This window comes from Plodia interpunctella, chromosome 16 (assembly GCF_027563975.2).
Source record: "Plodia interpunctella isolate USDA-ARS_2022_Savannah chromosome 16, ilPloInte3.2, whole genome shotgun sequence".
NCBI lineage: Eukaryota > Metazoa > Arthropoda > Insecta > Lepidoptera > Pyralidae > Plodia > Plodia interpunctella.
Window position 1 is genome coordinate 3,866,686 of NC_071309.1, and position 17,747 is coordinate 3,884,432.

Below are 17,747 nucleotides of genomic sequence, written 5' to 3' on the forward strand. Positions count from 1 at the left end.
CCTCACAACAAAGGAAAAGTAAGGAAATGATAAAATCAGACCTAATTAGCAACGTCGTCTATAACAAAAACGAAAGAAGTGTTTTTCAGGTGCGTTCCCGCTGTCACTACCGCTGCCAAATTCCTACTAACGTGTAGATGTGATTAAGACAAAATTAAAAAAGTAACTGGCCAATTAATTTTTATATTATAAAAGTATAAAATAATAAATATTATAAAAGTATAAAAGTGACCCCTATGATTCAAGTATTGAGTTTTTTTGTTATGTAATGTGAAATAAGTATCTAGTTAGTTATCTAGTTCAATATTTTTTCAGATATTTTTGTGTATTGAGAAACTGAATATTTTATATAGGCATAATTTAATGTCATAAATATGTAATAATTACAATAATTTTGCAATAATACAATTTTTTTTTAAATTTGGTCATCAATGGGAGCAAATCATTAGTACCAGAAGGAATTACATGGCTTTTGTAAAGGGTTGCGTCGATTAGCGATTCAAGAGGGATAAAGGCGTATTCACATAAGCTTGGAGCGTAATTATGAGAGCATTGTGAACTCTTTCTTTGAACGATATACAGTCAAACAATTGTTATCCTTAAATTGTATATTTATTGTATGTAGTCATAGATCAACAAATAAAATAAACTGTAGCCATCTCTCATGGCCAGGTAACATATTTGAATAAATCATCAATTAACTATAGGGCGAACACAAACCTACTTCTATGATCCAAATATTTTTTAACCCTTGACGCAAAAAGAGGGGTGTTATAACTTTGACCGCTAAGTGTGTCAGTCTGTCTGTGTACGTGGCACCGTCAACGGGTGAACCGATTTGGATGCGGTTTTTTTTTATTTGATAGCTAATTTGTATGCGGTGGTTCTTAGATATATTTGATTAAAATCGGTTCAGCCGTTTTAAAAGTTGTAGCGAAATGAATATTGAAAGTCCGGGGGTTTATTTTGTCTAACAAATAAACTTGGTTGAAATATTGTCTTAATTTATTAAACCAAAATCTAATAAAATCTCTCACAGAGATGTTATCAACTGTCAAATGTACAAATATGTTATCAGCTATGTAGGTAGGTAAGTACCTACTTACAAAAAAACTTAAAAAATTACTTATTTAATCAATCAATACAATCTGATTCATGTGTAGTAGTTTTCATCGACCATCATTTGCTTTCGGTGAAGGAAAACATCGTGAGGAAACCCCTGTACTGCAATGGTTAATTTATTAACTTGTTTGTGAATTCGAGAAGGCGATGGCAAACCACTCTATCGATAGTGCGAAAGAAGTTGTTGTGTGAGTTTTATTCCACGTAATGATCACGTCCCTCAGCCATGAAGACACATTTATAAATAAGTAAATTGTATAAACTCTTTCTATTCTTACATTACCATAACAAAATCGCTAATTTATTTGCAAGCGATTTCGTTCAAATTACACAAATTTCATTTCGCGAATGTCACTTTATAAGTTGAGTTCAGGGTTGTGAGTCGCGAGATTACTTGATAACGGGTTGGCAGGCTGCCACATCGACGTTTGGCAGAGAATTGGCAACCATTTCATGGTATAAAGTAGGCTGTTTGGAACACGTGACGTGGAGAGGCGGGACGGCATTCCCTGCCATGTCATGTCGAGTAACACTGTATTTGAATTTTTAAACAAAAAATACTATGTTCGCACCAGTCAACTGTGATTTTAACTTAAACCTGCGCGGCGCCTTTGATTAGATAAAATAGCGAACTTTGCGTAGTTGTTGTTTAAAGTTAACGTCAAAGATGATTCTTAAAAAAATAATAATAATATTTTCAACAATTTTCTGCGATATTTTTATCTCATCTCAAATGCGACATATGGGTTTCAAAGACAGTGCACGAACAAGACAAAATTACTACAGCGTTATTACAAATTCATGTCGCAAACTAAAAATTGTAAGTACCTAGTTGTCTAGTGCGCGCTTAGCCTAAAAGTCTTAAGATTTTTGTGATTTTTTTGAGACATCATAAGGTTATTTATCACAAATAAAAAAAAATCAAGAAAATAATTAATTATACGTATATTTTTTGTAGTTACTCTGTAAAATAATTATTAAAATAGCCCAAGGCGCAATATGAAAGATCTAAAGTTGCTCATCAGTTCTTCGAAGTAAAGAAACTTTTAAAATAAAGTTACTTTAGATGTTGATGCTGAGTACTTTAAAAAATGTTGGAGATTAAATATTTAAGACTGCTAAATCATTAAACCTTTTGAGAAAAAAAAATATTTAAATTCACTTATAGATAAAAGATATTGAGAAAAATATGTATAGAGAAGAAAGGCCTCTTCGTTATAATAAACCAGCGAGCCGTCTCGACTTCGCTCGGGTAAAACTATGAAAAATTATACAACTAATCTTTGTCTACACTATCTAAAAATAAAGTTAATAAATATAAATATATTGGGACAAATCTGTTATTACTACTATAATAGTATTGTGTTATGGAATACTGACTCAACGATACTATATTTTTATATAGATAAACATCCAAGACCCGGGCCAATCATAAAAAGATCATTTTCCATCATGACCCGACCGGGGTTCGAACCCGGGACCTCTCGGTTCAGTGGTAAGAACTTTACCACTGCTCCACCGAGGTAATCTATCGTCGTTATCTATTGGTGAAAACCGTACAAAAAACCATTCAATAAATTTTCAGTTTATCGCGTACAGACAGACAGAAGCAAAGGGAATTATTTTTATAATATAAGGATGTAACAATTAGAATAAACTACAACTAAGTGTTATAATTTATGAAAATTTACTGTTTGTTCAAAATATATATGCAACTAATGTAGCTCAACCAATATAGTAACAAGATTCTAAAAGTGATTTCGATTTCAATATCGAGTAAATCCGATTCGATACGCGAGCACTTTTATTCGTTTTGTGGAGTATCCGACGATGCACTGGATGGCGTCATCAATGCTAACGACTCGATTCATTCACATAAGAATCGATTGTATCGATTTAAGTAGCTATTTGGAATATCCTGCAATAGGTTTAGCAATCCAACTATTATAACCCCTTCTGGCATGATAGGGACCGACGCTGTGTAAATGAGTTTCTTTCGGCATTTCTTCTCAGCAGTGGTCGTTCCGAAATAATAGCTTTTGAGAAATTTTATATAATTTAAAATAGGACGTAATTATTATATCGAGTGCGTTATTGCTAACACTGTATCAGATTTTTTTCAAGTCTGATTACCACTTACATTTTTTTTTCATGCCTTTTACGACTACCTACCCCTCCATCAAGTGGCAAGTAGTCGCATACACACTAGTGAACTAAACTGTCCACCAATGTGCAGGTTTCCTCACGATGTTTACCTTCACCGGAAGCAAGTGCTGATCTCTGAAAACTACTATGCATGAGTCAGATTGGTATACAAAATCATTTGGCGCGAGTAGAATACGAACCTGGGATCATTCGTTCACAAGCGGACATTCGTTAAGACAGTTCTTAACCACTCCGCCACCACCGCTTCAATATTACAATTTTTTATATATTATTAGAAAAAAAAAACATTGTAAGAAACAATAATGGTAAGCCGATCTGGCATGATAGGGACCAACACTGTTCAAATGAGTTTCTTTCGGCATTTCTTCTCAGCAGTGGTCGTTCCGAAATGCCAGTAGTTTGTAGCTTGTGAGAAATAACTATAAATATAAAAATTGACGAGAAAAAATGCCTGTGAAGGTCTAATTTCTGAATAAATGTTTGAATTTTAATTTGAATTTGAACAATAGAATTAACAAATTAATAAAAACTTACATTTGTCCCGACACATGCAAAACTATTAACGTGACAAATGGTCAAGGGTTGAATGTTGACCCTTAGGGTAAAACCAAGGAGTGACTGAAGGATCACTGTCATTATAATACGGTAGTAGCAACAATTCAAATAAAGCAAATTAGCTACCGTCTACCGCCAGCCGCAGAAGTAAGGTGCCCTTTACACAAGCCCATAGAAATATAATTGTTTCAAAAAAAGGGTTGCACTCCAGGAGTGCCGGAAAAAGTGAAAACTTGAATATTAAATGTTGTGCATTTTTTTTACCCATCACAAAAAGTGAAGAAAGCCGCTAAAGAATTTTTCATTTAAAAAAAGCGTTTAGTATTATGAGATTACTTAGATACTTAGTTGTATAAATAAATAAAAATATTTACAGTATTGACAAACTTTGATTTATTCAGAAATATATTATGGCAATATTGAATATAAAATTAACTACACATACACACTTAAGCTATTTATTAAAATGAAAAATGAAAACTAAAATAATAAATGTTTATTAAGACATTACATTACATTTTAACAATTGACGTAGGTATAATAGCTTTTCATTTTTATTTGTATATAGTGAAGTTTATTACGTGTTTAGGAGGCCTTTACAATGTGTTCTACGGATTTTGTATTTTTTATTTTCGAATCTAATACACACATAAATCTGAGAACTGCGTGCGTAACTATATACACATTAAAATCATTAGTTTAAAGGCGGAAGTGTAAAGGCAATCTTATATGTCTAATACTTGAGCTTGACCAGGCTTGACCCCTTTCAATGTGGTCGTAGGGTTGTCTTGGCCACTCGTCTCCGAAACCGCGCAGATTTTGCTAGCAATCAGTTATTTGGACATACCTATTCGTATTTGGATACCAAGAAAGCAATTGAAATATAATTTAATTTTGTGCTCTGTACTAGTTACAGATATTTCAGAATTTCATGGTTACGCAAATTGATAAATAATTTATATTATATTATATTATATTATATTTATATACTAGCCCCGTCCCGGCTTCGCTCGGGTAAAAACATAATGAATCATACACACCTTCCTCATAAATCACACATCAATTACTACTTATGACTACCTGGCCACTAGATGGAGGTAAGTACCTAGTCGTAAAACTCAAGTCAGATGCCTTTAGGCGGCTTGAATAATATCTGACACCAGTGTTAGCAATAACACACTCGATATGATGATGATGACACTATCTATTGGTGAAAACCGCATGAATTTATCGTGAACAGACAGACAGACGCGGCACAGGACTTTGTTTTAGGTAATAAGTAATAATAATTCCTATAATCAGGATTTATATTGAGGATAAGTTATATTGATGATTAATTTACAAAAACCACAATAATGCCGTATGATTTCTGCTCTTTAATATACTGCCACACGACACGAGCCTGAAATAGAATGTGACGTGTGGTTCCGCCCTAGAATAGAGTCATACCACAGGTCATACCTTCCCGTAAATGAAGCGACTACGAATTGCCTGCTGAGAGGAAAAAGCAACATTAATATAGAGGGACGTCAGCAGGCGACGCGGCGGTCGGTGGCAACCGACCACACGATTCTCAAATGATAATAAGAGATCAATACGAAATATTAGAATACATTTTAAGGAAAAATATTTTTCCTTATCACTGGAAATGAACAGATAACTTTTTTCTACGATAATGAAAACTAGAAAATCAACACAAGATGTTTAAGTAGGTCTAGATTTCCCGACCGGCATGATGACGAGGTTAGCATATTTTAATCACGATTACAAAATAATCGTACTCTTATAGGAAAACGCTAAGATGTGATTTTAAAGCCATCATTATTTATATATCAAATAACAATGTTATTCGCCTACTAAGCCTAATTTGAATAGGGTAAAGCTGTTCATTTGCTGAACATTAGCATAATCGCCGCGGGTTGATTAAATTTGTAGGAAAATCAGACGCTCTCAGAATCATATTAATATTAAAGACTTTCAGTGTTTTTATAACTGTTTTCGTGTTTAACTTAAACATGTAAATATCAAAATTAAGTAGTTAACAATTTGGGTTTTCATTTATTTTTAAAACCTTAATTTCCACCTTTCTTTATTTATTTATAACTTTATCGCACAACATTACAAAAAATATTATATAAATCTAAAACTATTATCATAATATTTTTTATCAGTTAGCTTCCAATTTCAAAGAGATGTTATAATTTATACAAATTTAGGTTGAGTTTCACGGTCACGCCGCTGACGTTTAGACAAAATGACGTACTTTGCGTTTCGTTAAATTTCTGCGCACGTTAAAGTTAACGTCAAAGTTGTCGGTGCAATCCACTCTAATTTGCTACTACACAAGTTAAGGAGCCAAAAAATAACCTACGATTTCCACAAAAAAGGCCACAGTCAATTAGATATTGTTGTTCCAACTTTTATACATCCATAAGGTGCAGTAGCGGCTAGAATTTATTACTTACTCAAAAGTTGTTCAACTCCGCAACTTAGTTGAAAACTTCACCGTCATAATAACTAGGAAAGGAAAAAGAAACTAATTTATTTTTCTTCTTGCTGTGAATTTTGAAAACCGTCGCTTATATATAATGCTTTTTTGGCATAGTGATTTATCAGAGAATAAGGCGATTTCTTTACTTCTTTACGAGTCGACTCTCTCCGACGTTTTAAAAATCAGATTTGAAAAATAAGGCGACTGACTGTACTTAGGCGAATTCCGTTTTTACCAAATTTAAAGGTAGGTACATTTTTCAAATTCACTTTCTTACGATTTGAACCCACAAAGATAATTTAAAAAATGTGTATATAGAGGCTTCTGGCTCACTATCAAGTGAGCACATGACGTAAATTCTAATTTAGTTATCATAATTAGTTATTTCAATGATTAATACATTCGATTTTTTATCCAGACTACAGAAATGCAATTTTCATAAACTTTACTCAACTTAGATGCCAATTGAGTGTGGGCCAAGTGAGTTACGGAGTCCGAGGGTGATGTGGTCACCCTCGGACTCCGTAACTCACTTGGCTTACAGATAGAAGAAACATAACAACAAAATTCCGATGACATAATTTCAACAAAATATTTTATACGAAACTGACCAATACGTATTCATAAGTTTAATTATAAATATTCTAATCATAGTTACGGCAAAATTAATTCCAAACAATTCAATTCATTCGACCACATATTTGACTAGGGTTAATTAATTTGGGGATGACCAAGGAGATTTAATTAATATGATCAATGCCGGCCCTTGGCATAGTTTCTGGGTGGTTTCTAAGGGTCAGTTGGAGTTAGGGTACAAGCTATAAGCTGAAGCGGTACGAAGTCGCAATGAAAATTAACTAGTGGTTCGCCGTGAACTTACAACGCGATTATTTTTCCCAAATTATTTACACCCATACATCCCTTAGCTTCTTTTTAACATTTGACGCAAAAAGAGGGGTGTTATAAGCTTAACGTTTCTGTCTGTGTATCTGTTTGTGGCATCGTGACTCCCAAACGGATGAACCGATTTTCGTTTAGTATTTTTGCATCATAGATCATTTTAGAGTGTTCTTAGTCATGTTTCATGAAAATCGGTTCAGCCATTCAAAAGTTTTAGCGAAATAAATATCGAAAGTCGTGTTTTTTGTTTGTGTTTTTTAAATGTGTTATTCTTGTGATTCAAGAGTACAGAGATTTTTAGAAACATACAATTATGTCCTGTGTAAATATACTAAGTTATTAATTGGATATCTCAACTATAGTATAAATGTAATGTGAACGTATATTTCAGTCTAATTATGAGACCTTAATTCTCGTATCCTCTCCATATGATACTTATTCACTTTCACAATTCTGATCCAGTTATTACCTACATAGCTTGTTTTTGATTGTAAACGAGTCTTGTGAGTAAATAACAATAAAAAACAGACGCTGAGCCAGAAATCCGCTCATGTCTTAGGCCAAAGGCCAGCGTGTCAGAAGCAACACTTCCTTGGTCATCAAGACGCCCAGGGCCGCGGTCGAACGTGGCGGGGCGTCAAATTGACTGACGCCGTTGCAAATCCCAGACCGGGAATATCTCAAGTGTTTCTGACGCACTGTTTAAATTATATATTTACTAACAGCCAGTCCCGCATCGCTCGGGTAAATAGTGGTGGCTAAGTTACTCTTGTAATAGTTGATCGATGGGTGACCAAATATTTTTTTTTTAATTTATGAATATGAATTATCTCGAGCTCCTCCGTGCTTTGAAAGGTACGTTGGTACTGTAAGGCCTTGGAACTGCGTGATAGATCATGGCATATACTTCTTATCTATCCTTTGCCCCAGTCGTTTAAATGGCTGGTGATTATGATGAGACAACTGTTTGCCCGCGGCTTCAACCCTTTGATAAATATACCAACTTAGAATTAATTAGTAACAAAACAAAGATAAGCTAACAAGAGATAATAAATAATTGATTAGAGTACAAATTGTAAATTTTGTGTTTGTATTCTTCTTTGTATTATAACAATCAAATGTGGTTGACAGTTTCGCAACTCTCGGCTCTGTCTATCCCGTTAGAGATGAAGACATGAGTATGTGTGTATTCCATGAATTTAGTAAGTCGGAGTACCTACTAATTCCATGGTGTATTCTTCTTTGTAATAGAACTTCTTTGGAGCCAAAACAAATATTTCTAAGAAGATCGACATCGGTAGGTTGTCTGTCATTATCTTTGACTGAAATGTTGGTATTGACAATGAAAGGAAAAAAAATACCTATTCTAATATAATTTATTTACCAATTTCTATAATTAGGTACTCGTTGTTTACATGTGCCTACGTTAAATAAATAAGAGAATTTGTAGTATTTACTAAGATAGTACGAGAAAAGATGAAAAAGTAAGTACTTAGTTATATAGACTAGGTAGGTATCTCAAATCAGTCTTGAAGGTCAGTTGTTGCCCATTTTTAGACGGTGAAAGGGTGAAAGTTTATTTTTGACAACTTCTTAATTTTTGTTTGTACTACGAATAATCCATTATTATTATCTAAAACTAATTTTACATTTAAAATTTGGTAAGACCTTGGAGGAATATTTTTCTCAATATCGAGGATTCCATCAACTAGGATCGCTATTAACTAGGACCGCGGTTTCAATTGAAAAGTCGCACGAAAAATTATTCTCACTCAACCGACAATCCTAGACATGAATTTATTACATGCGCTGAGTCCAGCGACTGGGGCCGCGGTCCTAGTTAATGGTGGTCCCAGTTGATTGTATCCTCCAATAACAATTCCACATTTGGTAAACGGGGTGACGATGATGATTCGTATTCCAAATTTCCAATGAAGACAGAACCCCGGACGCATATAGTATTACATAAATGAGTTTATTATATTAAATTCATACTTACATATTCTATTGTAATCTTTTTCCAGAGTTTCGCCCACCCCCAAAGAAATAGCCAAGAAACGTTTGGCAAGGAGTAAATTCATGAAAATACCCTTATGTGAAAGAAATATAATAGACAATAAGGAGAACCTGATTCCTGAAATAAAAATTAAGAAATCGACATTCAGAAAAAAAGACAGAATGATTAAAGATTTTAGTCCGCGCAATCCTTTTGATGTACCTCAAATAGACCGAGTGTTTTCTAAATGTAAGAAAGCTAAGAAACAAAAACCAGAACCGGATTTAACGTTCGATGTTCACACTGTTCGTGATTTCGATGATACATTTTTCAATATAATTGAAGGTAGACCTTTACGTCGTTCAGATGATATAAAGGTTTATATGAACAACATTCGTGACATGTGCTTATTTAAAGCTAACACAGCATATTTGCTGGATAAAATCGTACATATGGAAACGTCATATGCTACCGAAATGAAAGAATATGAGAAAATCGTCAAAATGTATAAAGAAATTAAGGACGGATTTTCTCAATTCATTGGAGCAAACTATCATAGTTCAAAAAAGTATCAGATGATAGCGTCAGTGTCTGCACTCGCCGCTCAGAGGAAGTCGGAACAATTAAGTATAATTTGCGATGAATATGTGGTACTTAGGAATAGATTACAGGACATATTTGCCTCATTTGAGAAGTTGTCACGGTACCGTCAATTTTTAGACAACCTAACTCCAATTTGGTGGTTAACGGAACAACGCGGTGCCAGTGATTCCTTGTTTGAGGCTGCAGCACGTAACGCATCACCCCGGGTCTCCTTTACATCCAGCGAGTCTTTGGGTGGAAATAAAAAGAAGTTGTCTATAAAAAAAGTAGACTCGCGGCAATTTTTTGTAGATCCCAAACAAATTGTTGAAATTTTTGAGGACATGAGGAGGCAATGTCTCCATTATATGCACGAAGCAGGCATTTCAAATAATATTATTTCAATAGTTCTAAAAGAAAAAGAATCTTTAAAAAGAATTATAGAAGATGAAGAGAAAGGCATGGAGGGTTATATAGAAAGGTACAATTATCTAATCAAATTTGAAGAAGAAAAAGAAATTGCATATAAAAAGCTCTTTGAGAAGATACTGTTAAAAGAATTCCAGCAACTTATTTCTTCTTTTGATGTATGCAAGTTATTTACCTGCCTTCAGTATGTTAATGTAAAGGTGTTTGATAATACAGAAGATCCGAGAGATAACATTTCAACATTGATGTTTAACATAGAAAGTTCTTATATGGATGTGTTATTGAAATTGGATTATTTAGATAATGAGATCGTTAGGAAAGCAACAAAACAGGCATTTGATGAAGATATAGCCAAAATGAAAAGGGCTTATAAAGCCCAGAGGATTATTAAAGAAAGCGATATACTTCGTAAATCACTGTACGACAGTTTTGAACCGCCCCGCACTCGCATATTGAAGAATGTCACAAATAAAAAATAATCTATTTAGCTAGCTAGGTTAAGTTATTTTGGTGTAGTAAGATATTGATTGTAAGATTTTGTTAAGTATTACAAGATATATGTATTCTTTCCACGTGTTCACATTTTATATTTATTTAGTGGTGCTAATAAATAGCGACTATTGAGTATGTGTTTTATTAAAAATATATGTTCTTAGTCCTATAATTTGTAGCATTATTCTATTCTGCCCTGCCATTTGCTGTTTGGTTGGGTTATTCCAAATGTAATTATCATAAGTCTGCGTGGGTGATTCTGCAACGTTCCGTTATGGCACTGCGCGCCGCGCCCTCTGGGACCAAACATCCTGAAATGACGACCTCTATAAAATATGTAAGAACTAGAATAGCTATGTTGAATATTTTTGTTAGAACAATTTTGACAATATTGTTATTTAGTATAAGTATTCATTGCGTATTAAAAGTAGAATATATAACATGATTGGTTTTAAGTAACTGCATTAACTTTTAAGGTTCCGTAGTCGAATAAAGGAAACCGGATGCATTCCATTACTTCCACTATGTAAACAGTCATTTTTTGCAAGAGAAAAATGATTCTCATATGTTTGTTACTAGGAATAAACTCTTCATGAACGACTCGCACTTGGCCTCTTTTTAAAGTGTATTCCAATGAAAACGTATATTTTTTTATTATCTCAATTTAGTATCTAAACAAACGGGGTCTAGTTATTTAAGTTGTTAAAATATATTCTGCAACAAAATCATTACTTTATTATTCACTCTGGAGCATTAAACTTTATATTTGTATACTCGACTCCTACAAATGTTAGTACAAATGTTTGAGAGAACGTAGGTAATCATATCAAGTGTGTAAAAACAATACTTTTACGTAAAAGTGTGGTAAAAACACAAGATGTACAAAAACTATAAAAGGTACGAAATGTGATTTTCATATTTATAATTTCTGTCGATTGTTCTCGCGAATATTCACGCTCCCCCGACTGAAATAGAACACAGGTCGTTGTCTCCTATGATTATGAATACCTTACCATAACAGACGGAACCCGGTAAAAGCAACAATGTAAATTTAATCTCAATTTTACTCTGAACGCGGTGCATTTACTTAGCTAGCGAGTTAACTTTTAGGTATGTATATATGCTGAATTTCAACTTATTTTGTTTTGGTCAATAACCCACTACTATTATAAAGGCGAAAGTTTGTATATTTGTTACTTCTTCACGATCAAACGGTTGGGCCAATTTACTTTTTAGTTTGGTATTGAGGTAGCTAATACCTTGGATTAACACATAGGCCGAAAGTAAGCGATTCCGTGACTCCGGAGGATTGTTAAAAAATGTGATAGTCAATGGCGCTTTGTAAAGTAGATGGCGCTACTGTGTATAAAATTAAAAACGTGCCTAAACGTATCATTTAAAATTGTTGCCTAATTATAAACTGCGTGTAACACCGCAGGGTGAAACTAGGGTAAAAATAAAAAAGTAAGTATTTATTAAATCCATAACTGTAAATAAGTGCCCACAATATTTAATTGTGTATTTGTAACATTAAAATTAGCTTTAATTCAGGACTCGTAATTCTGGTCAAAAGACATTTTTTATGTATTAGTATTTAGTTAAAAAAAAAATTTTACACAATTGTCATTTTTGTCAAGCTTTTAATATTGTTAGACATATACAACGCGTGATATAAAAATCATGTCCTTGCTGTAAACCGTTGAGGAGAACCTGAGGTTGGGGGCAGATCCTGGCTAACTTTAGCCCATCTGCGTAACTTTTTTTACGATTAAGAGGGTTAAATGGGTGGTTAAATGGTGAAAATGGGCATTAGTCTCCGGCCACCACTGATGTAGTTGGACACAGGCCACTATCAGAATAAAATAAGAAGTGTTCTTACCACAGAAGGAGAATAGTATTAGCTTTTATTGTTATCACTTATAATTATTACAAGTAAATCTTGTCTTTAACAAACTCCATTTTCAGAGATTCGCGATAATAACGTTAATATGCCTATTGCATTTTAGAGTCTTATTTACAAATCAAAAGTTGTATAATCTGTTCCCAATTTCTATGAAAATTGAATAATTTCGTTTTTGATTACAGCCCGTGTTGTGCACAAAAAGTTCATATTGTGTCAATTTAACTTCTAATCACTTTTTAAATGCGTTAGAGACGAGACGCTGCGAACGCAAAATAAAAATAAAACAGAATTAACTTATCAAACCCGACTTCAAACTCAACTTATTCAAACACTTAACACAAGTGCGTATATCAATATTAGGTTATTGGTATACTGCACTTGTGTTACTTTATAGATATATACTCCATTTGTTTTAAGTCGTTACTTCATAATATTTTTGTAATAAGTACCAACTTACAGAACTTAACTGAGACAAATTTCTAAATAAATGACCCACTCAGTTACTGTAATAGTGAAAGAAGTTAAGTTAATATTTTAAACACACCAAATGTCATATTGCAACTACTTTATTTGGAAAACAATGTTTTATTTATGATAAATTAAAACGATGATAAACTAACCGCTTTTCGGAAAAAAAATTAGATTAAAAAAAATTAGAGTTGTATTTTATTAATTTATTATTTAGAAAAGATTCTTGAAAATGAAAAAATATATAGCTATTATTGACTGCATACCTTGTAAAGAAGAAGGGATTTTAATTTCTTTTACTTTAACTTTTTATTCTATCGGACATCTGTAAGAAAGGCAGAATTATATTTATTTGTAATATTAATTGTAACTAGTATTTAATTTCCTTCTGTTTAAAAAAGGAATTGCTTGTTTTTTTCCTACCTCAAGCTATATTCCCATACACTTTTTATTCTGTCTGTGGTCCGATCGAGAATAAATTTGAATTTATTAACAACGCCCATTTTGCTGACGATTTAGGGGAAACAAATTGATTTCTGTAGCACTCGGGCAGACAGACCGCCATTGTGCAATTATTTGTATTTGATGGAGATGGAACAATTATACATCTAATGTTATTAAGATTTAATATTCAGTGAAGGAAAAAATATGTAACACACGTTCTTTCTAAAACCAAACGTATAGAGCTTGGCTTGATAAGTGTCACTGCTGTTACGAAGATATGATAGGTAATCTTTTTTTTTTTACAATTTTGATGGTTGGGTCTAGTATATGACTATTTAATATCAAAACAAGTAAATCAAGAAATATGTCGTACCCGGTATAACAAATTTTTTACACTATATTAACTAGTAAAACAATATTAAATTAATGTATCTCGTCCTTGTAGTGTTGGTATTATCTTCGTGGTAAATTTTCTATTTTTTAATATTTTGCCGTTTGGATTTTTGATTTTCAGATAAAAAAAACTCTATTACATAAGTAAACAAAAAATATGTTCAAGTTTTAAATAACGCTCAATACATGATTTTCTATCAACTTTATAAAATGTCTGTCCCGTCCCGACTTCGCTCGAGTAAAACCATAATAAAAAGTAGGTTTCGACTATCGCTGTGCTAAATTTCATCAAAATTTGCCTAGTATTTTTTGAGTTTATTCATTAAAAACATAAATTATTAGTGTAGTGTAACCTACTTATTAGTGTAGAAGTATGGAATTACAATATAAATTCATATTTGTTCGCACACTCGACCGGCTAGAGCCAATATGAAAAGAATCCAAGCGAGCTAAAATATTTAATAAACGTTTTCAAGCGATTCCATTATTTAAGCAAAGTGCTGTGAACATTCCTCCGTTATTAAAACGCACAAAGGAATCGCTGGGCCGACAATTGATAATTAATATTGTTTTATTATTAAGCTGGGTATCTACCGGGCGCATTCGCTTCCGTCAAGGCGCCCAACGATGCGTGGTGTATCCTGTAATGCTCTTGTTTAGGCCAGCCAGTGATTCCCAACTGGCACGTGCGGTTCTAGAGAAAAACTCAAAATAGAGACAGAAAAATTAATATAAACGGCTATACGTAACATTGTTATACGCTTTGGGTCATCCGAATGGGATTAGATATTTATCCCTGTGTGTATAATATTAAAATAAAATTAATTGAATTAGTATCATATAAATACAATTCTCGAACTTACTTTGGAAACTGCTAATTATCTTTGCGTTGAAGCTAATTCAATCTGTGGACTTCGTCTCTATGTATTAATATAAAATACACATATTTTTATTTATTAATTGAAAGGAGAACACTATACATAAGGATTTTATTGATGTATAACATTATTTCATTTCGTGAAAAATATAACAGGAAATCCGAAAGCAGTAGCGTTTGATGTCACACATCAATTACAATTAATGTTAGTCTGGCTCGTTTTATTTTTATTGTTTTAGGAAATAAATAAAAGAGCCTCACCCACACGTAGAAAATGAGTACCTAACTCATTTCCTACGTATGGGTGAGGCTCTTTTGCCGAAAGATTGGGAATCACTGATAGACAGAAGTTAAATTAGTCTTTGTGTTTAGCTGTATTCTGTTTATCTTGAGCCTCTTCAGACTTTCTTCTCTTGAGAACTCCAATTATTACAAATATATCTTCTATAGTTTCACACCTCAGCACTCGGATCACAATCATAACCTGTTTTGATATACCTTTTGACAAAAGTACATAATGTACATACATTATGTACTTTTATATATTATTAGAAAAAAAACATTGTAAGAAACAATAATGGTAAGCCGATCTGGCATGATAGGGGCCAACACTGTTCAAATGAGTTTCTTTCGGCATTTCTTCTCAGCAGTGGTCGTTCCGAAATGCCAGTAGTTTGTAGCTTGTGAGAAATAACTATAAATATAAAAATTGACGAGAAAAAGTGCCTGTGAAGGTCTAATTTCTGAATAAAAGATTTGAATTTGAATTTGAACACCTAACACTCATAATTATACTCATTATGTTAAGTTTAGTAACTTTTATTTTTTACTACTTAGATAAAAAAATCTTAACTCTGCAGGAAGTCATTGTCCATTTTATGTTTTGCTTTATATAAAACATTTTACATTCCACCACAAGTCTGACTGTGATGGTTCATTCAAATGGAATAGTTTTCAGCGTTAGCTTCAACATGACCCGGTTTTTTTTTATTTTTTCCTCTCTGTTCTGAATTTAAACATTCAGCCGGCGCATATTGATTCACATCTAAATTAAGTTACATCGTACAAAACAGATTTGCACGCATGACTGATGGGTGGGTAGACAGACGCTAACGACACTTTAGCCACAGGACATAAAATCATAAAACAGAATGATACTTCGGGGATTCGAAAGAGTTCTGTTATTGTTATTTAAATATTAAGCGATGTCTTTTATATTTCGGAATTTAAAAAATAAATTTAAATAAACGTTTAGTTGGTAAAGTCTCATTGATAAAAAGAAAATTTCACAAAGGCTTTATTTTCCCTGTTTTTTCCAAGAATTCCAAAATATAAAAAAGTACAAACTATGTAATTCCCATCTACCAACAACCAATCAATCTACACACCAGTAACACGTCTCGACTTTACATTCTCTTCATGTTATTGTACTTACACAACCCTCCACGCAATTTTTAAGGCAAGGGGTGAAGGATGGTGACCATTAATCTCTACGTCTAAATTCCGATACAATTATGAAAAAAATTGAATATTAAGCATCTAACGGCACGTGTGCGAGTCAAGATAAATGGTATCCTTGATGTTTTATAAACGGAAGTGCTGGAAGAAAAATGGCACTGGAATCGCTTAGTGCAATCTGGAATGTTTCTCAGAGATTGCCTTCTTGTTTTATGGATGATCTACAGGTATGCTTAATGTTTAGGAGTATTTTATTCAATACTAGCGTAATACTAGCGTAATAGCGTAATTACCCGTCCCGGCTTCGCTCGGGTAAAACATAATAAAATATACCCCTAAACCTTCCTCAGGAATCACTCTATCTATTTGTGAAAACCGCATGAAGATCCGTATAGTAGTTTTTGAGTTTATCGAGAACCGACAGACACGCGGTAGAGGACTTTGTTTTATAATATGTAAGGATGTACCTAATCACGGGTGTTCTATTTTTCTTTCTCCTGTACTAATACTTTCAGGTACTTTTTATGAGACCTGTAAGGATTGGAAAATGGAAAGAAACTCCCTGTCCAACTGAAAGGTTCCACGCTAATAACATGCTCTGACTAGCTGATGAAATGGTAAAATTCTTTATCTCCTAAAAATATTTTAGCAGCAGCTATATTAAATGCCAACTCTCTCTCTCATCTGAGCGTTTTTTTGGTTACTTCCACGGTCGTTGGAGTCCAGGGCCCACTTTCCTACTTTTTCTACTACTTAGTTGTCTGATCATTTTAAATTGCCAATTATTTTTATTTTAACATGTTCAAGGAGAACCAACAACTTGGATACCTACTTAAAACTAGATATATATCAATGGGTTACAAGAAGCCAAATATAGGTTCCCGCTGGTTATTACATAAATACTTGGATAAAAACAAATTTAGAGCATCATGCAAAACAGTACTAATACTAGTACCAATCAAGATGATTGCACCACAAAACTACAACTAAATTTTGAAAAAACTATATTCGAACTGAAGCCTAACTTCAAAGTAACTAATTACGTATCAACATACCTTCTGAATCAGTTAGGTAGTGCTAGTGTTCAGTATATTGACAAAGGAACGTCTCGGCGAGACTCCTGAGGGAGTTTGGGACAAAGTAAAATGCAAATCGTCATGTATTTCCAATTAGCGGCACCGTCTCCGCGGTGCGGTGTGTTCTGCTGGGAGGCAGATGTTCGACCCAAAGACAAGGAAACTATACATAGACTAGTGTTGCCGCACTATCGATGGTATAGTAGTTTTTCTATCAATAGTAATTATAATGTCGATAATAATATCGACATTATATTACTATCGAAAATATTCGGTACTATCGATATTACAATACATAGTACCTATGGAATTAGTAGGTAAGAAAATGCTTTATTCGGCAAAAAAAAAACAAAGTTACAATTTTACATTTGTTATACATATAGGTACATTGTGAG

At 33.3% G+C, this 17,747-nt stretch overlaps 1 protein-coding gene across 1 annotated transcript; it reads left to right on the plus strand.

Annotated features, from left to right (window-relative positions):
* The first annotated feature begins 8,584 nt into the window (after positions 1–8,584).
* LOC128676537 (uncharacterized) lies at positions 8,585–10,843 on the plus strand. Its single transcript, XM_053756690.1, has 2 exons — positions 8,585–8,718; positions 9,259–10,843. Exons 1-2 carry the CDS (start codon positions 8,711–8,713, stop codon positions 10,718–10,720), a joined length of 1,470 nt encoding a protein of 489 aa, XP_053612665.1. The 5' UTR covers positions 8,585–8,710; the 3' UTR covers positions 10,721–10,843.
* Positions 10,844–17,747: the final 6,904 nt, after the last annotated feature.